The 25,124-nt window shown below is 50.1% G+C and overlaps 6 protein-coding genes across 6 annotated transcripts; 1 reads left to right on the top strand and 5 right to left on the bottom strand.

The window, feature by feature from the left end:
* Positions 1 to 2,867: 2,867 nt before the first annotated feature.
* Positions 2,868 to 5,341, bottom strand: BROUX77_004696 (uncharacterized protein; the record flags this gene model as incomplete). Its single annotated transcript, XM_073749486.1, has 4 exons — positions 2,868 to 3,028; positions 3,091 to 3,224; positions 3,969 to 4,146; positions 4,369 to 5,341. 4 exons carry the CDS (start codon positions 5,339 to 5,341, stop codon positions 2,868 to 2,870), a joined length of 1,446 nt encoding a protein of 481 aa, XP_073605153.1.
* A 2,006-nt stretch (positions 5,342 to 7,347) lies between these two features.
* On the bottom strand, positions 7,348 to 8,373 carry BROUX77_004695 (uncharacterized protein; the record flags this gene model as incomplete). The annotated part of the gene is made up of 3 exons (XM_073749485.1): positions 7,348 to 7,794; positions 7,858 to 8,133; positions 8,194 to 8,373. The coding sequence occupies 3 exons, from the start codon at positions 8,371 to 8,373 to the stop codon at positions 7,348 to 7,350; spliced, it is 903 nt and encodes a 300-aa protein (XP_073605152.1).
* Positions 8,374 to 12,295: 3,922 nt separating this feature from the next.
* On the bottom strand, positions 12,296 to 13,065 carry BROUX77_004694 (uncharacterized protein; the record flags this gene model as incomplete). Its single annotated transcript, XM_073749484.1, has 2 exons — positions 12,296 to 12,795; positions 12,864 to 13,065. 2 exons carry the CDS (start codon positions 13,063 to 13,065, stop codon positions 12,296 to 12,298), a joined length of 702 nt encoding a protein of 233 aa, XP_073605151.1.
* Positions 13,066 to 18,939: 5,874 nt separating this feature from the next.
* On the bottom strand, positions 18,940 to 21,018 carry BROUX77_004693 (uncharacterized protein; the record flags this gene model as incomplete). The annotated part of the gene is made up of 4 exons (XM_073749483.1): positions 18,940 to 20,012; positions 20,108 to 20,216; positions 20,438 to 20,498; positions 20,912 to 21,018. 4 exons carry the CDS (start codon positions 21,016 to 21,018, stop codon positions 18,940 to 18,942), a joined length of 1,350 nt encoding a protein of 449 aa, XP_073605150.1.
* Positions 21,019 to 21,481: 463 nt separating this feature from the next.
* BROUX77_004692 (uncharacterized protein) lies at positions 21,482 to 22,642 on the top strand (the record flags this gene model as incomplete). The annotated part of the gene is made up of 1 exon (XM_073749482.1): positions 21,482 to 22,642. The coding sequence occupies one exon, from the start codon at positions 21,482 to 21,484 to the stop codon at positions 22,640 to 22,642; it is 1,161 nt and encodes a 386-aa protein (XP_073605149.1).
* A 60-nt stretch (positions 22,643 to 22,702) lies between these two features.
* On the bottom strand, positions 22,703 to 24,337 carry BROUX77_004691 (uncharacterized protein; the record flags this gene model as incomplete). The annotated part of the gene is made up of 3 exons (XM_073749481.1): positions 22,703 to 22,843; positions 22,907 to 24,163; positions 24,224 to 24,337. 3 exons carry the CDS (start codon positions 24,335 to 24,337, stop codon positions 22,703 to 22,705), a joined length of 1,512 nt encoding a protein of 503 aa, XP_073605148.1.
* Positions 24,338 to 25,124: the final 787 nt, after the last annotated feature.

Below are 25,124 nucleotides of genomic sequence, written 5' to 3'. Positions count from 1 at the left end.
CTTGTGTATATTTGTACTTGCAGTAGCAGATCCAAGAAGAATGGGCGGCCGAGTGAGACGACAAGGAAGATTGACGCACCCTGACTCGGGACCAAGATCGAGATTTCCAACTGCCAGAGAGACACTAGAGCAGTGAGGCTTGCATTGGTATGGTGCCACCTCCGCCGGCCCCCGCTCCCTTAAATAGAAGGCTTCTGAGTCCAGAAATATGGCCGGTAGTGGGACCCAGTCGTGCGTCCAAGAGGGAAAGATGCTTTTGTCGGACCGGGTAGCATGTGTTAGATCTCCCTGCAAGCGAGAGACTCTTGATCTTGTAGTTCGGGCAAAAGAACAGGCCGGAGGATATATCCCAAGCAAACCAGAAAAAGGGAAGCAAAAAAAAAGAAAAGAAAGACAAAGACCTTTACAGGGTATGCAACCCACTGTATACGGGTGTGAATACATACATACGTACATCCACGCAGATACAATACCTGCAGGATGCTGCCCTTTCTGTTCATAACTGTATAGATCCATAGAAACTACCGTGAGTTGGGCCAGAATAGGTTTGCTTGCTGCAAGGGAAACAAAAGCAAACTTTCCCTGCAAAGGAGCGCAGATTGGCGGAAGCGCACATTGTGTCGAGTCCGTGGAGGAGCGGGTGTTGTGGCAACTAACGTGATCGATGCAGGCGTAACCCGCAAAATGTATGTACATATGTACATACAGCACGCGCATAGATACTTGCGTGTGTAGATGAAGATGTCGTCAGCATGTCCAAGTACAGGCACCAAGCCTGGCCATGTCATCCATCCATCAACGGAGTATGGATATGGATATGCGCCCATGTCCGTCCGCATGGCGCCCCGAAGCCACAGGCCGCACGTCCACCGCACCCAGAAGCCTAGTAAGCAAACAAACCCAGCACACCACCGCGCCAGCTTCACAAATAGCAACAAGAAGAAAAAAAAAACGCTCCGCGTCCCCTGAAGTCCTGCATCGCAACACAAGCTGAGCCTGCGCTCTTGTCCCTGCCACCAACTCAGCCCTGTCCTGCTTCTGCCTTCTCGTCTGGCTGCATCGACCTTGCAGATATTGCATGCCATGAAAGAAGCTAGCGATAGTACAATTCGCCAGCCCTCAATGATAAATTACTACCCAAAATTGACGGCCAACGTTCCCCTCCCCTCCCTCAAGGCCCGCCTATCGCCGATTGACTGGCTGCATGATCGGGGCGATTGCAGATCGCAGTGGCTGCTGGCACCCCTCAAGAGGCAAGGAGGACCGGTGACAAGCAGAACAAGACTCAAAGAGCGAGAGACAGAACGCCTGTATCAGCAAAGCAGATCGCCCGGCCCAAGACACCTTCTACGCTGTCGTTTCTTCACGTGGCCGGCCTCGCCGGACTACGGCTGTCCAAACACGGCAGGTACCATCCGAAGTCGACGGACCATCATCCAAGCCAGCGGGCACTTGCCTCCACCTTCTTTTGCTCTTTCCTGCTTTCTCTCTCTCTCTCTCTCCTCTTTCTCTCTCTCCTTCCTGTCCACCTTGACAATATCCATTCCCCAATCGTGATTGCCTCCACGCTCGATGCCTCCCTCAATCCAAGAAAAGAAAAAGGCAACAGCGGCAGCCGGCACCATGTGCTCCACCTGCGGCTTTCTGGGCTCGGCCGCCGCTTACTCTTTTTTTCTTTTCTTTTGTTCTCTTTCCCGAGGTCCTCCTCCAACACGTGTGCCGTTCGTCCATGTATCCAAACAAGAAGACGAAAAGAAACGCCCCCCCCCCTTTCCCACCCCCACGACGAAAAAAAAGAACAAAAACACACACAGCCCAATCAACACCAACCAATCCGCTGCAAGCTGCATATCCACATGCGCTGTCGTTTTGAGAGAATAGTTACTAACTAGTTAACTACAACTAACTAGTTACTTGTTTCACCCTCGTTCTAGCTAGCAGCCGACACGAGCCGCATGTTAAGAAAAAATTTAAAAAAAAACTCCCCCACATGATAGCCGACGCGGCCTGCACTCTGCATCAGCTTCATGTCCGGCGGCGCTCCATCTCGCACAACCTACCTACCTACGTCTCCCCTTCCCTCAGAGACGACTGTCGGTCGATCGGCCGCCCCCGACCTACATCAGCTCCTCCGAAACAAGACTGGGAGCCAGCTGAAGAACCAACATACGGCCGTCGTCAACAATGGTTTGCTCCAGGGCTTCGAAAAAAGCTACTGTATTTGGGGACACCGAACCACGGCTTCTCCAGACATGCGTCAAAGTATGTAGCAGCCCCCTTGCGGCAGGTCGCCTCATACATTGAGACAAAAAGCCCAATGGCAGCACGTCTTCCATCATCGTCTCTCAAATTCGTCTGCGCCGATTGGCTGTGCATACAAGTACACCTAATTTGTCTCGAATTTCAGGTTGAAGCTATCAAATTATTTTAGGAGATACATACGACCCAAGTTGCACACTCAGTTTTAAACAACATAAAAAAGACATGCGCCTCCCGTGTGTTCTTAGCACAGGGCCCGAGGACAAAGAACCAGATGATGAGGGTGGGGGGGTAAACAAAGGAAATGTGGGAAGAAAAGACGTGAGATGCGTTTCCACCAAGCCAACTAAAGCTTGAGGATAAGCTCTTCAAGTAGGAAAGCCTAAAACGACCCTCTCTAAGTACGAAACGCCAACGTAATAAACCATAGAAATATTCAAAGAGAAAACGAAAGGAAACCGGGAATCATAATGCAACCGTGAAGCAGGATGATAGTGGGAGCCAAGCTAGCAGTCAGCCAGTGGTGTCTCTAGACAAGCGGGCAAATGCAAGCAAAAGAGCAGCATGTCATTTGCTATTGACAGTGATGCCCACCGCATGCGACTAACTTAGCGGCGTCTGTAGCCGCCGCGGCCACGGCCACGGTAGCCACCGCCGAAGCGACCGCCACCACCGCCACCACCGTAGCGGGTCATCTCCGCAAGGCGGGGATCGATCTGCTGGTTGGCCTCCTTGAGCACATTGACAAGGTCACGAGCCTGCTTGGAGTCTATTGTTGAAGTTGTTAGCATCGACACAATGTAAATATGAAAGAGCGGGGGTGCAACTTACTTTCGTTCGTGAAGAACGTAATGGCCGTGCCCATGGCACCGGCACGTCCAGTACGTCCAATACGATGGATGTAATCCTCCAGGTTGTTGGAGTAATCGTAGTTCAGCACGTGAGTGATGTTACGGACATCTTTCCTATCGGTTAGCAACAAACACATAGACATATTAAACATGAGTTGGTGTGTGTAGTAGAGTAGAGGTAGATTGCCTTAGCATCTCTTCCTTGGTTGAGCCATGGCCCCTTAAAGGGAACCCTTTTTCCAGCTCGAACACCCGAAGTCATGATTGCATTGGTGACTATAGTTGCACAAGGTAGCAGCAAACAAAAGTCACCCGTTTGAAAGATATATTGTGCGAGTGCACAAACCTCTTCAACAGGCAATCGAGCTTCATTAAGCTCGTGGACATGCTTCTCGTCCGTGTCATGGAAGAACACAATGACAGGAAAAGTGGTATGATGAGTAAACGCCAGCTTCACATGTCTTGCTCAGATGTGGTACAGTTAAGACTGGCAAGAAGTAGGCTGCATGGATACGACAGGCGTTGAACTGGAACCTTCGCTTCGAGTGTGAAGACTTTTCATCCACCACATCGACAGAAGGTTCCCTGGAGTCCAAGATCCAGGGAGCTCAATGGGACATTCAATATGCGTTTTTATCCTAGTGTCAAACAAATCCCGGCTGTGAAATATCGTCCTGAGAAGAAATCAACCGGCAATGAGAGAACCAGGAACACTTGCTTGTTTGGTAGAGATGAACAAACCCTTAGGGGAATCTGGTAGATTCGGCGCGTACGATTCCTGAAATGATGCTGTACAGGGCTGCGTCGTATCATGACCTTTTGGCGAAGGACAGAGACGTAGACCATTTCAAGACTCACACATGTTCTGTTATACTTCCGTTTAGTACAAACTTGATAGGTTGTGACACCATATTCAAGTGAGGCCTGGGGAGTGTAAACAACTGCGGTAGCAGTGTCATTGCATAACATCGTAGAACTGGCGCGCTCAACAACTTGACGCGGAGATGCGAGCAGGACGTAGAACAATCGGGCCCTGCTTCGATCGTGAGCACGCAAGAGGTTCCCATGAGGGGCACTTGAACCGAACTGACCAACGGTCAAGGCACATCCAAACAATACAAAGTGAAACAAGTGTTGCGCAAGGCGAAAGTCCCTAGAATAGAAAGTGAAGTCGCACCAGGAAAATCCTGTATCGTGCTATACCAAAGCTTGAAGGGCGGGAAGGGGAAATAATATTTGCAGAGGGGAGTTAACTTACCGATACCACGAGACGCGACATCAGTGGCAACCATGATGGGACTCTTGCCAGTCTTGAACTGGTCGAGAACCCAATCACGCTCGTTCTGCTGCTTGTCACCGTGAATGGACAGTGCGGGCCATCCGTCGTGACGAAGGAAGCTGGTAATATCGTCGGCAACACGCTTGGTACCAACAAAGATCAGGCACTTGTTGGACTTGTCGTCCATAATCTTCTCGAGGTGCTTAATCATACGGTCACGCTTCTCGCTCTCAGTGACAACCTCCACAATCTGAGTAATACGGTGGTTGGCAGCCAGCTCTAGGGAGCCAATGTTGACCTGAATGAAGTCGGACAAGAAGTCAGTAGCCAGGGCGCGAACCTCCTTGGGCCAGGTAGCGGACCACATGAGAGTCTGGCGGTCAGGGCGAATCTGGCCAATAATCTTGCGAATCTGGGGCTCGAAACCCATATCAAGCATACGGTCAGCCTCATCCAGGACCAAGTAAGTAACACGACGCAGGTTGGTCTTGCCAGCCTCCAGCATGTCGATCAAACGGCCAGGGGTGGCAATGCAAACCTCGACACCGCGGTTCAAGTCACGGATCTGAGGACCCTTGGGCACACCACCATACACACAGGTGTTGCGGATGTGAGAACTGCGGCCGAACTTGCTAATCTCCTGCTGAATCTGAACAGCAAGCTCACGGGTCGGCGCCAGAACCAGGACGATGGGACCATCACCCTGGGCAAGGAGAGGCTGGGCGTTGATGTGAACAATAGCGGGAAGGCAGTAAGACAGAGTCTTACCAGAGCCAGTCTCGGCGATACCAACGACATCGCGACCTGACAGAGCCATAGGCCAGCCCTGAGACTGAATAGCAGTGGGGGCGGGGAAGCCCTGGGCCTTGACCTCATCGATAACATAGCGAGGGAAGCCAGCCTCGTCAAAGGACTCAACAGGCTTGGGAATATCGGTACCGATCACAGACATGCTGTGCTTTTCACGGAAGGCCTTGACGTCCTCATCGGAACGGTTGGTAACATCCTCGTGCTCCTTGTAAAAGTGTTTCTCGAACTTGGGCATAGTGGCCAGATCTGTTTCATCATTCTGGTTAGTTAATCGTCGACAAATAAGGGGTAGAAAGCCTATAAAAAGAACTTACCCCATTCCTGCTGTCTGAGACCAGCGCCCATGCCACCCATGCGGTCACCACCACCGAAGCCTCCGCCGTAGCCACCGCCACCACCACCACCACCGCCGTAACTGCGGCCACCGCGACTAGAAAACCAGACGTTAGTATACAACGAACACATCTATCACGAAGTTCAAGGACTTAGGGAACTTACCCGCCGTAGCCGCCGCCGCCGCCGTTGTAGCCACCACCACCACCGTAGCTGCCACCGCCGCCATAGCCACCGCGACGGTCCTCGCCACGGTCGAATCCACGGTCGCGACCACCACCACGGTCGTTGTAGCGGTCGCCGCCACCGCCACGGGCACCACCGCCGTTGTAACCACCTTCGTTGTAAGACATGGTCGTCAAGGTGAAAAATGAATCGTCAGATGTAACGAGTAGAGCCTGTTGAAAGAAAGGGGTTTCGGTGAACTGCCCAACTGCACGGAGATGTCGATGGAGGAGAATTCAGGAGAATTCAGGAGAACGCGTCGAGAAATCGAGGTTTGAAGAATTTCTCAATTGATCTGGAGGGAGAATAGATCAACACGCGGTGTGATAATCTGGGAAGAAGAAAGAGAAGAAGGGAACGGGATGGAGAAGGGATAAGAGGAGAGGACGGGTAACTTCCTTCTAAGTACGGTTTGAATGTCAACAGAAAAATTTACAGGTGTTCATAACAGCTACCAAAAACTTTTTTTTCTGCCGGCGTTTTCGCGTCTGGCCAATAGGGAGAGCCCCTAGCCCCCTTATCGTTATCAGAGTTGCAGCCTTGACCTAGGCATTTGGTTGGCGGGTGAGAAGTGGGTCCAGATTAGTTTTTTTCCTTCGCTTCCTTTTGTCGTTAGCTTGCGTGTAACTTTCATACGGGTTGTATCCCTCCCTCTCTCTTACCAGCTTCGGTCCAACCGTAGATGAAAAAAGACTTTATTCGTGCTTAGACCAGCGCCTTGTCCGTGGTTTTGCCTCACCCTCAAGCCCTCTGCAAAAGTTTCTTTCGACTTCCTCTGGAGTCTGTGGCCCAATTTCTTTTTCTAGTGGCCTAAAACGCACGTGTAAGAATCTCTCTTCAAAACCGAGGCAATTTGAGATACCCGCTGTCTCAACCCTAATATATCAAGGTGTAACCCTATAGTAAGAATGCTAGCTGTCCACAAGTGCGTCATGAAATTTCAAGGAACCCCTTTTGTTCAGATGCCTGATTACATTTCGGCTCATCAACCTGTAAACGAAATTGTGGCCTTCAAACAAACAAATTACTACTTACTAAACAAAATAAAAACAAACATGTTCGCGAGGCGGCGCATGTCATGTTCAGACAACGAAGCAACTAAACCGTAGATTCAACATAAAATTCACTATGGATTGTGCGTGCAACCGCGCGGAAACAAAGGTCGATGAACAGACTATATATCATAGGACTTGAAGAACGGGCCGTGGCCATTATTCATTCTCGCGACCACTTGGTCGCTCCCTTGTTGTACCTGGAAGTCTTGCAAGAAAACAAGTCGTAGGTGAAGCGTAAATAAAAAGTCAAGATACAATGCCAAGGTTGTACCGAGCCATATATGTCCTAAAGATAAGTAGCATGTGGAGATACACTGACATGATACCACAAGACTCCGACATATCTCATCTCACCCTCATCAATAGTAGCCCGATGTGAACTACACCAGTAGAACAGTGACTTCAAGTCCCTGATCTACGAATCGAACCGCTAGATTCATTCCTCATCTAGGTCAGCTGGCATCTCCCAAGCAATAACCATCCCGCATAGCCCCGGCATGTGTCTGACGGTGACGTTTTACAGGCTCATATTAATCTAGTATGGGGGCTGAGGAGGGCCCTGGTGCATCACAGGACCCATGTGGCCGTGAGGGGGATGGTGTGAGCTGATGTGAGAAGGGGCGTATTCCTCACCGGGCATGTCCCGGCGCATAGGAGGAGGAGGGCCTCCGCTGACGACAGAAGAGCCGCCACGACCACCGTCGCCAAAGTGCTTCTTGCGTAGGGCCGCCAGGCGCTTCTTCTTGGTAGTGGTGTTGATGTATGTGCCGATGATGAAGGCAATGAGGTTGAAAAAGGGAACCCAGAGGTTCTCTGGAAGGAACTGCTGAGCAAAAGCCAAGCAAATGGGTGACGTGAGCCAGCTGATCTTCATGACCTTCCAGAAGCCAACCTTGACAGTGGCGCGGACATGGTGAAGGGTTCTGGCACCGGCAATGAGAGCCATGGCGACCAGGTAGACACTGTTTTGGATAGGCGCAATCTACAACATAGTTTAGTTAGGTATACAAGCCTTCCCGAGGCGAACCTTTCAATCATGACTTACCACAGTGTTGCTGATGAGGATCTGCCAGACCTTGGATCGCAGACTGACACTGCCGCGGAATAGACGCTGAAGGAGCCACATCATGAAGTGGCCCACGGGGGCACTGATAAGGGCGCCATATACAGCCATTTTGGGAATGCGGGAGGTGAAGTAATGACCATGCTTGTTGCGGTCTTTGGCTAGCCACGAGGCGAGTATTTCTTGCAGACCAGCTAGGGTACCGGCCGTGAACATCTTGGTGCGCAGCGGGTTTTCTTCCAATTGCTTGAAGTAGGTCTGTACGCGGAAACATTAGTCAGTGTGCTAATTCCCACGGAGGGGGAAGTATCGACATACCGCAAGATACCCTTTGCTGCCAGCATTAGCGGCACCGCCGGTCAGGGCAGTGCCAACGGCATCGGCGACTTTGTGCTTGCCCCGAGTTCCAGGGAGAGGACCATTGGCGGGATTGACAGCCTCAATGACCTTGTCAGCCACCTTGATGACGGCTTCTTCGGCTTCCTTTCTCACAGACATGATGAATGTGAATGGAGCCGAGGTAAAAAAAAAAAGGAAATAGACTGGCGGTATTGAATTGGCGGAAGGGTTATCGCAAATTGATGACCGAAATCACGCAGAACTTTGCGGGAGCTATGCGGTACACTTGGTGTTTTCTTGACGTGTTAGTACGGATAACGCGTGGTGCTGGTAATTTCGGGTTAGATGGGGCGCGGAGGTGATGTAGCCGTCACAACAGAAGCAGCAGCAAAACAGTCAATAGACGCAGGATAATTTCAGGCTTCGGTGAAGGTGTAGTCGCCTGTAACAAGACGCTAGGGGACTAGTTGTTTGTCGCGTGGCGATTCGTGGGAGGTGGAGGAGGGCCAACGCGGTATCGAGACGAGGCAATATGGCGCAGTCGCGGATTGGGGAATTCAACAAGACGCACAAGGGCCAAAAGGAACACGACACAACCAAAGCAGTGATAGACTATGTCAACACCAGAAAATGATGCGACAACAGCGAAGAGGGGTGATTCCAAGGTGGACGAGTTGCGACACGGAGAAAAAAAAAGAATAAAATTTGGCACGATTTTTTCGCGCAACAGCCAGGCGGATTGGTGTTATGCGTCTCGGCAAAAATGAAATGAAGATAGGAAGCCAAGCTAGGCCCAGGTACAAAAAAGGCGACAAGGGGTCTTCTCTGGGCTATTTTCCTCGGTGGGCAATTGGGGACTCGAGTGCGAGCGACTCGTAGGTCGGCCTTCTTTTGCGTGGCGAGAGGGGGTCGGAGAGGTGGCTGGGAAGCACGAAAAACAACCATGCCCACCCACGTTGAACTTTCAAGACAACAGCGCCAGAGAAAAGGCCATGTAGCGCGGCCGCACTGGTCACCACGCGCCTTGACTGGCTGTGTAGCTGAAAAACGAAGCTGAAGTGGGCGGGCAATTGGAGGTACGTGTTGCGCATCGGGGCAGTATGTGCAACAAGGACTTCTAGTGGCATGTTTGGGTGAGGGGATGCCTGGAGCGCTGAAGACTAGAATCCTGATTGATGCGCTAGATGACTGCTACCGCTGCTGGTCTTTGACTGATTGCATGGTGGAAGGGCACTGTGGTCTCCACGCCAGAACGCTGAGCTGAGTGAACCACGGAGCTAGGATCCAGCAATGGGGCCTGGGAGTAAAGGGCAGCAGGAAAAAAAAGGGGGCGATTTATGTGAGTGATACATACATTGGGCTTCCTCTCAAGAGCTTGCGATGCAAGTTGCGTCCTTCCTTGGGGGAAGCAGACGGCAGTCGAGAATACCACGGTTTTTTGTCGCCCGGCAAAAAAGCGACCTGTAATCGTGAGGGGGCTGCAAAAGAAAAGCACACCGTTGCTCGTCAATTAAGAGCGCAAAGTTCAAAAATAAATTCGTCGTCAACAAGACTTGTGTTTCGAGAGGCGACGCACAAAAGGCGAAAAAGGGGAAGAAAAGATGGAAAAGGCAATTCAAAAAGAAGGCGGGTGGGCTTCAAAAGAAAAACAAGGCCGGCAAGAAATTGAGTGGCCAGGAAGAGGGAGGGAAGGAGCGCAGAGGGAAAGATCCAAACACAAACTCAACATAACATGACAGGAAGCCGGCCAGAACCTTCCTAGTGTGGACAACCTGCCAGGTGCTATAAGTAGTAGCTGCCTCGTTTCCTGGCGTGCAGCGCGTTCTTACCGTGCAATGTAATGCAATGCAATGTAATGCAATAAATACAGCGCAATTTAACGACTGGAGCTTGACTATGTGGCTGAGGGCTCCTGGCTGCCTCTAGAAGCTAGCTTTGGGCACTTTAGGCAATGTGTACGGCGGTTTATCTGGTCTCGCCTGTCAAGATCTTGCTCTACTCTGCAGTCTCCAATACAGCTCCAACTGCAAACAAAATAATCTCCCATATCCTCAAAAAAATGCTTCACTCGGGTCCTTCTGCTTTGCCTTTGAGATCAGGGGCCGCACGCCTCCAATTGGCTCAACAACTCTAGCGCGGTTTTGGCTTCGTATTAGCGCCACACTTGGTCTCTTTCACCCCTGCCAAAATGCCCAGCAACCACAGGTGGCGCTCACGGCCTTCAATCCTTCCACCAGCCCCACCTCGCCAGTATGCAGCCAACAATGCAAAACAACATCCCAAAGGAGCAGAAGCCTTGTTTTGTTGACATTGCCTATCTGATCCTTTGGCACGAAGAGTCTCACGACTTGCCATCTCAACGCGTTATTTTTGCAATATTGGAACTGCCGTCGATCAGGAAAGGCCTGTCCTACTTCAACGTCGGTACATAACCCGTTGCGTTGCTCTAGACAAATACAGCAGGGCAGGACGGCGATGGCGATCCTGATACGGAACTAGCTACCAGCCTGTACCCTACAAAGTCTCGAATGATGGAGAACTAACTTCCAACCTCGGAACAAGCAGGTTGCCATATCGCTCATGTGGGGTAGACATTATCGATAACCTAGCAGCACTTCGAGGTTCATTGCCATACACACATCTCTAACACCATGGGAGCCCTAGTCGTTGCCCTGTAGTTGAGCTGTCAAGATCTGAAGGGTAGAGGAGGGCTTATGTGGATATGATCATACAGATACAAGCTAAGGCAGGGGTTCAAGCTTTGGACACGACGCCCACCCATAATTGACACACTTGGAGCTCCTATGAGGAGCTTTGCTATGCAGTATATGTGTGCAAATACACATATCGACGGTACAGTTGAATGCGTAAAATGTGTAATCAGCCATCATGAGAACTCTACTAGATACCAACCACTCTGTGGGAAGCAATACTTTGGCGTTGATGTATTTTACATAACCTGGCTCCGCTCAATTGGTATGTTATCCCTATATTATATAGACTAGCACATTTGGAAGTGTAATCTTCTTGCTCTTCATATTCAGACATTACTAACTCTGGTACTTTGGGATAGACAGAGAGAATTATGTGACAAAGTTTATCAAGAGTGGTTGATGAGACACCCGGAGAAATAGGAACAACCAATTATTTTGCAAGGCATAGAAACTGCATGTTTAGTTCTATATTACGCCACAGCTCCGCAAAGATCGACTCTACTGTTACATGATGCCACATGGTTGTCAAAGCAGGCGTTGATTCTCTAGCGGAAAGGGCAGACATGCGCACACTCCAGTTAAGTGTATCTATCTTCTACACTAAGAGAACGTCAGGATTACCTCGTCTCCGAGAAAGCAACTACATGTTCCTGGCGCTCCAGGCTTCGAGTTACAGGTTGGCGGCCTTTTATTGTTTAGTTGTTATTTATCTTGTATTGTATTTAACACCGTGACTTTCTGTGTTGTGGCAACTCGATTATTTCTACTGTTGTCCCAGAGTTCCATCTCACAATACTGTTAGAACCCCCAATTTTTCCTTCGATTTCTTCTTCTAGTCCACCCAAATGATGACCTGTTCATCCTGGTTTGTGTGAGAACTGGAAGGTATATGGGAATCTTTTAGTACATAGACAAAGAAAGAATATCATCCACGTCATGAAATGTAAAGAATTCAGTTTTGTGGTCCGAAAAGGAACAATATTGGCCCTGCGCTGTGATTTGGCCGCTGATACTTGTGAACCTTGGCGTTACACGAGTTACCAAGTAATGTGGGACCAACACACTTACACCTCCAATATTCCAGTGATCAAGGCAAGCGACACACGCTGGTGGCCACATAAAAGTAAATTACATCACAAACAAGGAACGTGGTATCACTGAAAAGAGTCATTTTGAGGGCAGCAAAGATCAAATATTTATTCCCGCTATGATATGTGATGAAAAAAAAAATATGCGCACTTAGAAAAAATTAAGCCGCTAGGGCCTCAAGAAGGAGAAAAGTGGGAGTCGAGAAAGATAAAAGTTTGTACACGAAGTGTAGTTCATGTAGCAAGTGCGGGGTATTATAGCGCAAATAAATAGAACGCTTAGCAAGTAGCAGCCTTGACCGGAGCACAGTCGCCCTTGGCCTTGTCGCAACCGTCGTAGCCCTGGCACTCAGTCTTGGCGTCGAAGCAGTTGCTGCAGTAAGTAGCTTCGTCACCGAGGTTGGGGTTGATGCCGATTAGTTCGCCTCCGTTGATAGCAACAACACCTTCCATGTGCACAGTGCGGGCGCAGTTGTTTCTGCAGTTACCGCAGGAGCGGTAGACCTTGCCGTAGTCCTCAGCGTAGAAGTCAACGACGTTGACGTGACCGCAGCCGTTGTGCTGGATGACCTTGTCGGCGGCCTTGAAGGCACCGCCACCCATAATCGTAGCCAGACCATCACCCTTGATCGAGATAGCATCCTCACAGACATCCTCGAACCAGATGTTCTCCAGGGTGCAAGGGCCGATGCAGTAGACACCCTCACGCTGGTCAGTGCCAATGATGACATTGCGGAGAGTAGCGCCAGCCTCAAGAACGAAGACAGCATCCTTTTCACCTGTTCAAACCAAAATAGTGTTAGTATGGGCTTAGATTGTATCGGAGGTCTTGAGAGTTTATACGTACCACCCTCGGTCTGGGCAGTGCAGGGGACACCGCGGTCGTACTTGCGGTATTTGCCATCGTAGGTGGTACCGGCAGCAATGTACATGGTAGAGTTCAGAGCAGTGTAGCCCTTGGCAGAGGGGAGTTGGCGGGCCTGGCAGGTATCGTAGGCCATGGCGGAAGGCAGAGCCATCAAGGCAGCGAAGATAGTGGAGAAGTGCATGTTGGCGGTAGAAAGTGAATTATCAAAATAAGGATAAGAAAAGGAATGAATAAGAGTACTGAAGAAGATACTATTGGTTGTAAGAAACGAAAGTTGTAAGTAAAGATAGACGAAAGAACGAAAGTGATAAACCGCTAGGGCTGTAGAGAAGGTATGAAGTTGGATGGCGAACTAATCAATAGTTGTGAGCATGCTGAGGAAAAGAGAAGAATGGAAAGCATTACAGGTAGACGAACGTGGCTCTTTATAGTGGTGAAGCTACCATCCGAACTCACAAGTTTCACTCCCGCTCACTCCCGCTCGCATCCGTAGATTACACCCAGGGTGTTACAGGAACAGAGTTCCAGCAAGGCCGACAGCTAGGCTACTGGATGCCAAGGCCTTTAGTTCGACCATAGGTGCTAGACGAAACCAAAGAACTGTTCCTGAGATCGGAGTGAGGGGTACATACGACCTCGTGCAAGTCGTATTCTTGGCTGTGTCGGTACGAGTATAGCACAACTAACAACTGTGCAACAAGTACATAGTTCCTGTCAATAGAGCACCTGGTTCGCGTACACAAGCTATGTATTGAGTTGGTCTTCAAATGGCTGTAACACGCTCAAATTCTTGGCGCAACGTCCAAGCTCTAAACGACATGTTGAGCCAGCCAAGCAAATGCCAAGGCCATTATTGCTGGTAGTGTTCAAGCGATGTTGATGGGCCCCCACAATAACTGCACAGATCTATACAGAAAGGTTCCCCAATGAGATCCAGAATTGTGAGGCAAAGGGGGAAAATACACAAGACCTTGCACATTAAGACCGGAGCGCTTGATTTGGCATTTGATGGCCTGTCTTCTTGTAATGATTGGAGGTAAATGAGCCAAGAATTACCTGCGCAACCGAGGCAAGTCAAGCCGCGCCCCCAGCTAGTGGGTTTGATTTATGAGCGGAATCGCGGAATGAGAGAAAATAGACACAGCATATTCCTAGATACTTTTGAGAGGTGCATCTGGTATCTGGTGGTGAACTTGAAGTCTAGCTTAACTACTTGCTATACATAGTTAGCTTATATTCAGTCCCGAATTATGGTTAATGGCAATTGAAATAACTGATTGGCGAGGAAGTACTCTAGAAGGTTTACTTGCTTGTGTGTGGCCTATATTGTGCATCACCTGATATCATCGACTAACACAGACACGGCACATGGATTCACATGGGCACAAACACATTGGTACTTACCCATTGACGACGAGCAGTAGAGGGATTGAAGATTGAAACACATAGACGGAATATCTCCAGACGGTCTGTGTATGGTCGATAGATATTGGCTCCCCTTTTTGTTTGTCCCTTGGCCCCTGCACAACTAACCAAGGCCCGATACGGAGGGTTGCAGGTTGCAGGTTGGTCTCGTCTGATTGGATTTAAGACGGGTAACTAACTACATTAATCAATGCTAACTAGTTAGTTAACTAACTACAACTGTTGAATTTGCATACCAAGAGCATCGTCATTCTACTTCCCCGCTGGTTTCTGCAAGAATGAACGGGCCACATGCGAGTCCTCTTTCAGCTTCAAATATCGACAAGTAGACGTGCAGAAACGCATAGTGCCATCTACCTACACAACCTCACCTGTCACCTACGCTGATCCCCCCCTTTCAGCCACCATGCATGTATGCTCTTCCAGTAGTTAACCAACTAACTCGCAGAGTTGTACATGCTCGCAAGCACACCCTAGTCGGGTTGTCTCAGTGTGGTCGTCGCATGTTGTGTCTCCTCCTGCACTCCAGGTTGACAGGCAAAACGCATTCATTTCAAACAGCCTTGGCAGGACTTACTCCATACGCCGAGCCAGAACTTCCGGCTCGGGACTGATCCTTCCACTCTACAGATACACGGAGAAAGAATACAGCAGTTCTTGCGTCTTGCCAATTCTTCCATGCCAAGCAACATTGGAACATCAGGACAGCATAGCTAATATTCCTTACATGTCCAGCCTAGTTAACCCGAACATTGGCCAAGAAATTATGAAATGCAAAAAAAAAAAAAAAAAAAAAAAAACGGAAAGTTAGCGCGACTAAAATCAAACGTCAACGATCCTTGGAAGTGATTTGCATAGATCTCAGCAGCCATCAAGAACATTGTGCTTATCTTCAAGTCTGGACATCAGGAGAGTTTATTTGGTACTTGTGGGTGAAGGTGAACCAGTTTGTAGATCCTGCCTTTCACCTACGCATATCATCTGTACCATAGAATGCGATGAATGGAACGAGTTGCCATGAAATGGGTCGGCCGGGGGTGGCGAAGTTTGGTAAACCCTTAGCATACTGTCATTAACCCTATGGTTGCACCGGCTTTCTTACCCTGGAAGTACGGCCGTTTCAGCTTGTGCGCCCTGTTCTCCTCCCCCTCGCCTCTGATTGCTTTCACAATGGAATCGCCCTTCCCGGCTGTACTTTGCGCGTCTGCTATTTTAAGCGCACAAGGTATCTGTACGGGAAAATAGGGTTCTCTAGCTGAAACATCGAAGGGCTGATTATGGGTGACCAAAGCTCCTGGCTTTTCTTGAAACCCAAACTTGGGATGGGATTGAAGTTGCAGATGGAATAACTACAGATGTAACTATACAAGTATGTGCATATACATAAACCGCCCCCAACCAAGATGTATGTACGAGCCCATGAACCTTTGAAACAAATGAATGGCGTCTACAAAGGGGGTTGGGAGTTCATGGTGTAAGGGTTAATAGCGACTGACTAACCCAAACACCATCCGGCCTTGTCGTGATGTTAGCTTGCTAAAGTATGTAGTTGTTTCCTTCTTCGTCAAGACTTTATGATTCCGCGCAGGAGAATAATACAGAGTAACTGCCTATACTCTACGCAATGGCATGTCCATTGGTCCCGGGTCATCGCGCTGCTGTTGGCAGTTGCCCTCGGCAACACCAAAACCTGAATATCCCAACACTTGCAAAATACAAAGAAAAAGGTAAACAAAACAGCGCCACATGCAGCCAGGGAAAGCACGCGGTGGCGGTGAACAAGACGGCAAACACTCGAGGAAAGCACGCGAAGTCACAAAACAGCCTCAACGGGAATCTGGCTTCAAGCACAACATTGCAGTCTTTCTTCCACCAAACTTTGCTTGAGGATCCCTCACATCACCAGCTTATTCTTATCTTGGTATTCATTTCCCGCCTCGCAGTTTGCGTATCGAACCTGCTCGCTTTTCGCTTAACTTGATTATCGATTTCTTCCTGTTACAACACGCCTTGTCTTCGCCATGACGGCGCAAGTATTGTCTTCTAAATTGCCTGTAGACTCAGACATAGCCTATTTCGACAGTACATGTTCTCCTCCACTGTCCCCCTCTGAATTGCCTATACTGCCGCCACCTTTTCGCCGAAAGGAAGTTGGGTCGAGGCCCCAGTCATTATGCCCTCCCCAAAGTCTGAACAGCAGCCTCCAAAGGCGGTCGACTAGAGATCCATCTATGGTCTATCCCGGCCCTCTTGATTGCTCCTCTCAGGCTGAGCCCATAGCAAGTGCTCACAGCTTCTCAGTAGCAAACCTTGGCCGTGAAGGTTGTACCCACCCTGAAATGGTGCGCTATTGGTCTTCCAAAGATCTCTGCTCGCACTGCATGCGTCCCGGGGCTTTTGGGTGGCTGTATCAATGTTGCTCTGATCGAAACATCATGATCGAGGCCAACTTGGATAATGTCAAGGTGTGTCTGTCATAATGCGATGCCATGGTTACACGACTCCTCCTAACTCATTGCAGAACGGTTGCCACACGTTTGATGAAACTGGCCGGACTTTAGAGCACATGATTAAGCCCAGAAGCAAGACAGCTCTGACTCGCATTGATAAATACGATACTTTGAGGGAAATGAGCCCAGAAGAACACGCAGGCTACACCCCAGAGCAACTAAGTAATATTGTTCATCAACGTCAAAAGGTGACACTTCCCATAGTTAGGCGCACATCGATGAATCACAAACGAGAGCTCCTATAGACTAAAAAAGATTGAAATCATAGGTTCTCGATGCTGCCAAGCAAGACTTTCAGCTTCCACGGGTCAACAACGGACTTCAAGACCCGACTCCTTATATTCCAAACTTTGCCACTGAATGCAAGTATAAATGCTGCCCGAGTTGTAGGCCAAGCTCCAAAGATCATGCCTTTCTGTCTTTGGATGCGATTCTTAAAAACGAAGTTCCCGCCACTGCTGCTACGGGATTTGGGTTCCATCTTCTTGGGGAACGGCCTGTTGTCAACGCCAAATTGCTACGCACAATTAGAATGAATAGCACTACGTCGGAAGACGAGATGGACGTCTACACCATGGAGGAAGAGAGGGGCATCCCTTCCCCTGGAAAGAATGCCTGTTTTGTTTCTCCTGTGTCTGGTCAAATATCTGTAAGTCAACATTAATCACTCAACTACAGTAATTCTGCAATAGCTACTAGATCACTAACATTGGGACGTATAGCAGGAGCCCGAACCACCATTTCTCCCAAATCCCCGTCCCATTTATGCCCCTGGAGGAATTAATGATTGGAATCTGCATTTGAGACCTGATGATGACGCGTTGCTCATTGCATTACTTCGCCAGGTTCAGCAGGAGCCTGAATTTGGGTGTGCAGCCTCAAACTCCACAGGCTTGGTTGGAATGGGGCTTGATGTGATTTCACAAGAGCCTCCATCTTCTGAGACTTCGCAAAAAGGCGAATTTATGTCCCCCGTCCATTCTCGGTCCACGCCACCACCGTATCCACTGACTGATAGCGAAGCAGATGAAGACAATACATATGAAAATGTTTCCTCGACGGATGGCACGTTTATTTCCCACAGCTCTAGTGCACGCAACTCAGCATCTATCGGAACCCCCTCAAAAGTTTGCTGTATTGTACCACCACCTCTCCAACTCCCGCCGAAGCAAGAAAAAGAACAGATGTTAACAGCATCTGATGCTTGGAGTACCGATATTGACAGCCTTGGAATCGATACATCATTGGACCTAAGGTTGAAGCTGCCTGGGGATATGCTCGATACTTATTTGTCGAGGGGACCTGAAACTGAGATAGAACCGGAGGCAGAATCTATCGCATCGAGCTCGGGCTTTCAGTCGGATTGCTGTGGGGGATCAGAGTGCACGAGTGGTGAAACAGAAGTTGAATCTCCAGAGTCTGTTTTGCCGGTGAACGAGAAAGAGAAACTTGACAAACCAAGCATCCCAGTCGAAAAAAGCCGACCGGCGATTACGCGAAGACCGCTGCCTTTGCCACCAACCAAAGGCACAGCCAGTGCGCCAATATCACACCCAAAGCCAACCGGACTTCCGATTCCAGTGACAAAGAAAGGACCCTTGGGTATGGCAAAGATGCAAACCCCGCCACGAAATAGGGTACCGGGTTCACTGGTGGTTAGAGAGAGACCAGAGACACCAACAACGAGCTCAATGAGCGTGAGAAAAGGGTTAGATAGACCATCTCAGCTGAAGCCAAGTTCCGCCAATAATTGTCCATTGGATAAAGCTTGCGAGTCACGTATTCCACGCTTGTCGCCAAGTCGTGTACCAGTCCCAAGAAGGAACAATACAGACTACCGGACTGCTGGCCCAACTAGAACCGTAGCAGAAGAGAAGAGATGAGCGGTATAGAACATGATAGAGTACTTTGGAGGCATCCTATTGCAGCAGAACATTCCTAGAGCAATGATTGACAGCGAAGCGCAACGCTGAGTCAATAATCATAATTTAGAGCAGATGAAGTTTAGCAAGAAGTGGCCAGGTAGTTTACAACACAGGTAGTAGCAGTTTCTTAATAGTATGTGCATTATCCGTCATCCTTCTACAAGCAGACACACGTTGATCGATGGCTGGGTTTGTTCACTTATCATCCTGCGTAACAATAGCTGTCATCATACGGTTCCCTACCGCCGTAGCTTCGGGGAACCGCGGCTCAAAAAACTTTTGAGTGCTGGCGAACCGCTCGCGCCACATGTCAAAGTGACCCGAGTTGACACACTCGGCCCACCCGCGAGCGGCAAAGGTGAATTCCAAGTCATCGGAGCGGTAAGTATGGTCGTCGACGGCCGTCTGCAGCGCGTTATCGAGCAGGGCCTGCGAGCAAAACAGGTGCTCGACGACGCCAAGCCAGATGCGGAACAGGGGCGTCGAGCACAGCATGTGGTCGTACGGCACGATGCCCAGCTTGGCCCAGCAGTCGACCATGGCTAGCAGCGAGAGGTGGTTGTTGGGGCGCGGGGCCTCGACGTCCGTAGCGTCGGTGGCCGTGCTGGTGGCATCAGCAGTGTTGCGTAGCGTGAACTGCTCGAGCAGGTCGCTGCGCAGGAGCGGCTTGCGCGCCCACTTTGGGGCGCCGGCGGGGCCAAAGACACGCTCCTTTGCCGCGTAGACGCGGGCGCGCAGGGCGGGCAGGTCGCCGACGACCATCAGCTTGTACAGGTCGGTGACGCTGGAGGCGTACTGGGTGATTTGCTTGCGGGCCTCGGGGTTGAGGATGGCGAGGCCGGCGTAGACGTGCCACTTGGCGCTGTAGATGCGCAGCATGATGTTGATTTTGACGTTTTCGATGCCGCCGACGTAGCGCGCCGAGACCCAGGGGAACTCGCGCTCGGCGTGCCAGGCCTTGCCCATGCTGAGAAAGGCCACGTGCGTGACGGCCTGAGTGTCGGCGGTGATGCGGTCGTGGTCGCGCGCCGAGAGGTAGACATGCTTTGACTTGAGGCAACTGAGGACAGTCTCAACCTTGCGGACAGACTCGTCGCTGGCGCGGTGCTTGATGATGACGAGCGGCATGCCCTGGGGGCTGACCTTAGGACCATGCAGACTGTGGCATGAGACAATGTCGACGTCAGCCGGGATCGAGGCTTCAAAGGCACGGACTTCAGGGTCTTTGCATGAGGTCTGGCCACCAACGATGGCTCCCATTTTGGTGGCTACATGGCGAGTAAGGGCAGAGATTTCACGGGACTCCAGTTAGACAACAGTCTCCTAAATAGAGCGGTTCTGGTGATCATGATGGAAAACATACACGGACCAAACTGAGTGATGACACTGCCAATAATGGCAGCCTCAACACTGTAGATGATGTAGTCGCTGGCACGTGACACCAGGTGGCCGTTCCGGCAAATCTCTATATTCTATCGAACGAAAAGGCCATGTCTCAGCGCGCATTCTCGTAGTGGTTGGTACTGAGGCATGAATGATGATGCTAATAATACGAGGCAAAAAACAAGTGGAATCACGAGGCAGGTTGTGGTTGTCATTCTACATGGCAGAGATAACGAAGACCACCCTCCCGTCAACATGGTACAGTGCTGGGGGTGGGCTTGGTAGTAAGAAGAGATGGAGGGCACCGTACAGTTCCTGCAAACTCTTCCTTGAGACTTTCGTACTTTTCTTCGCGGTCACACGCTAGGATTCTACGATAGACAAAGGAAACACGGGATTGGTTAATCATCAAACGATCCTGTAGACAAATCTTGAATTGCATGTTAGCACAGATTCCCACAAGTATGGTGGTAGGCGCAAATCAAAGAGATAGAGACGTTAATCTCAGGGGTGAAGGGTTCGCACTCAGACAATAGTTTGTTAAGGTAGCTAGCGTTGACATCATCGAGAGCCTGCGCCAATGCCGGGGCCAGAATGGTTACCCAGCGTAGCAACAAACAATGCTCGAGCCAAATGCGCTCTAGTCATCATCGCGAAGGAGGGGAGGAGTGTGGTGTGTAGGGAGTGTTTGGAGATAGAAGCTTACCAGCTGATGCGAGACTGCGGGCCCGAGGCTCGACGCATACTCTGCGTTTGCCTCGCTGGAATGGAGAATGCCACTCACCTCCAACCCGCAGCAGAAAGGCGCTGGGCATACATTTTGCCCATGTCGCCCATGCCAATCAGGCCGACAGTGAAGCCGGCGGCTTTCATGGCATCTTCAGTGGCCATACTGACAAGCGAGTTCCTGTCTTGGAGTAAGGGAGTCAATATGAAGACGCACGATTTGGCTTCTCACTTGAGCTCAATTTCCGACAAGACCGGGAACGCAGTCAGTAATGAAAGATAGAAGATGATGATGTGGTGTTGATTAAAAGGAAAGAAGAAAAGGAATCTCGAAGCAGGTGGGAGCGACCTTTTTATATTAAAGTCAGCAAGAAAAACTTTGCTGGAAAAAAAAGTTGCGCCTGGATAGTGGGGCAGGCGCGCAAACGCACTGTTTATGCAATTAAACAGCAGGGGAAAGTGGGGAGCATATGCAAGTGGCTGGCATATAACATGAAGGATTGGGTGGGGCCAGGGGCCGAAGAACCTCCATTCCCGTTAAGCCAATGTGCAAGCAGAACTTGTAATAGTAGATAGCCAACACGCATACCAACACATTAGAAGCGCCATGGTGCTTGTTATTGTCAACATGTCAGTTTTTGCTCTGGGCTCCAACGGCAATGGCCAACTCGGCATCGGTCACCTGGAAGATGTCTCAGTGCCCCAACCAAGCTTGTTTGCCTCGCCGCCGAGCACCGGCCTAGAAGTCATCTCTGCCGCATTTGGCGGAAACCATTCCTTGATTCTTCTCAAGCATCCTATTTCACCCTCTGCAGGGGAGCCGTCTGTGATTGGCGCTCGCCTGTATTGCTCTGGTCTTGCCACTTCTGGCGCCTGTGGTCTCAACTCGCCCGCCGACAAAGTCGCCAACTTTCGCCCACTAATGCTGTTTCCTACTACTGCACCAGCCGATGCGCGCGAATCCTCTACCAGTATCCCAACGCACATTGCCGCGATGTGGGATGCATCTGTGGTTGTTTTTGATGGCGTCCGCGTGTACACACTGGGGTCTGGGTCCAAGGGCGAGCTTGGCCTGGGTGCGCTACCGGCGGAGATAGTACGCTCGGCATCTGCTACTCGGATCCCCGACTTCCCACCTGCCGGCACTAAAGTGGTGGATCTAGCTGCAAGTATGGCTCACGTCCTAGTGGTTCTGGATGATGGGCGTGTATTTGGCTGGGGGAACGGACGCAAGGGCCAGCTGGGTGAGCCGACAGAGGCTGCGGTCAAGGGACCTCGTCAGGTTCTTGTAGCCGGTGATGATGAGTTCAAGGCAGTACGAGCAGTTGCCGGGAAAGAGTTCTCGGTACTTCTAGGGGCCAACGGCCAGGTTGTTGTTCTGGGCGGCGAAAAATGGCAGATCAAGTCCTCGGCACCAGATGTCTTGACTGACTGTGTCGACATTGGAGCAGGCTGGGGCAATGTCTTTGCTTTACATAAGGATGGACACTTGACCGCCTGGGGTCGCGATGATCATGGTCAACTTCCGCCCGCAGACCTGCCTGAAATTGAACAAATTGCCGTAGGGAGTGAGCATGTTGTATGCCTAACAAGAAAGGATAACGATGTGATTTCCTGGGGTTGGGGTGAACATGGGAACTGTGGTCCTGGTGCCGATGACAAGGGAGATGTTAAAAACACGTACAACATCATTGCCTCACATGGAAACATTCCCGAAGGTGTAAAAATAGGGCACATAGCGGCAGGTTGTGCAACGTCATGGATAAGTGTTGTTTCTGTTGACCAATGAGCTAAACGTCATATATATGTGCACCGTTACAGAACTCCAAGTACCAAATGTTCTGCTCTCTCACATGCCGTAAAACAAGCCCAATTTCTGGACATCTGAGAGCCGCTGTGTGGGCTCAAAGCCTTCCATGGAATTGGACATTTCTGCGCCTTGGTCTTCACCCACCGGCGCCCCCATGCGTTCCACTGGTGCGGCCGATTCCTGCATAGTGGCCCAAATCGTTAGCAAGAATGATTTAGCAGATACAGAGAGGAGAGGACTTACCGCGCGGTTGCTGTTATCCCAACCCAACCCAGTGAATACGTCTTCTGGTTCCTCCTCGTCTTCACCAACACGTACAGGCTCCCACCCATCATCACCAACAAAAAGACCGTCCTCAACTACCGTAGCACTGGCACGGGGCGCGACAACTTGACTGGCCTGTGGCCGAATATCAAAGAATGACATGTTCGTTCTCGCGGTGCTTGACTGATGTTGTTTTTGGTCAACGGGCCTTTCCCCTTTACTTTGCGGTGGCAGCATAGCTCCGACGGCTGGGACGGCAGGCTGCGCGTTATCCATTGACACAACTGCTGATTTTCTAGCTGCCGTATGCAATCCTAAACTTGGAGACAGATGGACAGGCGTAGCCCGACGGCCAGTCATCATAGATGGTATCGTTTGTTGCTTGTCTGCTGCCGCTTCTAGTGCTGGTGCTGCTGCCCCAGCGTTTCCAGATTTCTTGTGCTTGGATCTTTGTGCAGTGGCTGCCGCAGACCCACGTTCTCCGACCGTCATCAATAAGAATTCGCAGCTGACTGCATCGCCATCATAGCTGAAGCGGATTGGTCTTTCGGGGGCGGAGTAGCGCGCTCGTAGGTCCGCACCAATGATTCCGGCATGTTGTACAACGGCGCGGAAGTCTCGCACGCTAATGATTATGTGCAGGCCAATTTCAACTTCAATGTCTTCAAACTCATCTAGGTCGACAGCAATGCTGGTCTGCAGTGGTTTTTTCAATACCTCGTCTGCGTTCAGGGCCTTTTCCATGTAGCAGTTAAAGTTGACGTGCTGCTCGTCTGAGTTTATATCCAGCAGTTCAACGCCGGGACCAAAGTGCTCCATGATTTGTCTCAAGGTACGGCTGGCTATAGACCAGCGATGTATAGCTTCGTCGGCATTAAAGCGTGCATGTACAACCACAGCACTCTCAAATGTCAGTTTGTGTGTTGCGACACAGCCGTTGCGGAAGGCTATGCGCACAACCATGCGACTTTTGACTGTTGGGCCATCTTCAATGGACACGGTACAGTGGTCAATGGTGCCACCGCGGTCACCACCTGAACCGTCTTTCCCAGCGCCGTCGCCGCTGCCGCCACCCCGAGCGCGAAACAGAGCAATCAATACCCGTGAATATAACCGACAGTAGAACCTTTCGCTGCCTGAAGCGCCGTTGAATCGGTACTTGGAAAAGAAGCGAGAGGTGTTGAATGAAAAGCAGGCGTAGGCGGACTTTGTGGGATTGATAGCAGAGAAGGTGAACTAGATGAACAACAAAGTGTTAGAATGTGGGTTTCAGGGTAATCAGCAAGCATGACTCGCCTTGTCCTTCTGGGCTTCCAAAGAAACCTCATCGTGAAACTTGTTTAGACAGATCAAGGCATCACGCAGGCTCGAGACGCCATCTTCACTAAGCGTTAAGCTCAAAACGGACATTGCTCAGAGGATTCTCAGCCTTGCTTTGCTTGGGGAAGATGAAGCTGGAGTAACGAATTATCACAAGTCCGAGAGCACGATGGAGGAAGGAAAGAAAATGGAGGCCGAAAAATAAAGAAAAAACGGTGCCAACAGTAATGAAAAACAGAAAATCTTGCGATTGTCTCTAGTTTAGTAAATGCACGTTTAGGCAGTCGTTCGTCCTAACAACCAGATGTTATAAAGGGAAGTTGCAAAGACAACTCAGAGTAACTACTGCTTGTTTTCCTCCAAGCTTCAATCTCAAAGGTGACATCTACAGGGCGTTGATCTTTGCATCAATGGAGATTAATATCCAGGCCGCTGATTTATCGAGACGACATCAGGTAGAATCAAGTTAAGAGTCGTTACAGAGTCGCTCCACAGTTGATTTACGAGAGCCAGAGACAATAGAAAAGAGGCGACTTGACTCGACCAGATTGTATTCATCCTGACTAAGCCACATATGAAAAGGACTGCCCAGCTTATTGTGAAGCGGTTACAGACCCTTGCGGGGCTGCTAAATATCCCAACCCTAATAATTGCGGCCATCCAACGAGTCGTTCGTTTTCCTTGTTTGTCTTTAATGTCTAAAACTTCCATGCCGAGCAACAACGACGGAGATATAACTAGAAAGTGATTTGATCTAATCGAGTCGAAGGCGTCTTTTGGTTATACCAAAGGTGACCATGGTCACAACCCTCTTGTTCTAGAGTGCATTCCTCCTGTCGTTTTTGTTACCTCAGTGTTCCTGTGATTGTTCATTCTC

The sequence above is a fragment of the Berkeleyomyces rouxiae genome, assembly GCF_048999995.1.
Source record: "Berkeleyomyces rouxiae strain 22BRR77 chromosome Unknown BrBRR77_ptg000004l, whole genome shotgun sequence".
Lineage (NCBI taxonomy): Eukaryota > Fungi > Ascomycota > Sordariomycetes > Microascales > Ceratocystidaceae > Berkeleyomyces > Berkeleyomyces rouxiae.
Note: the sequence above shows the minus strand (reverse complement) of the source record. Positions and strands in the feature narration are given on the sequence as shown.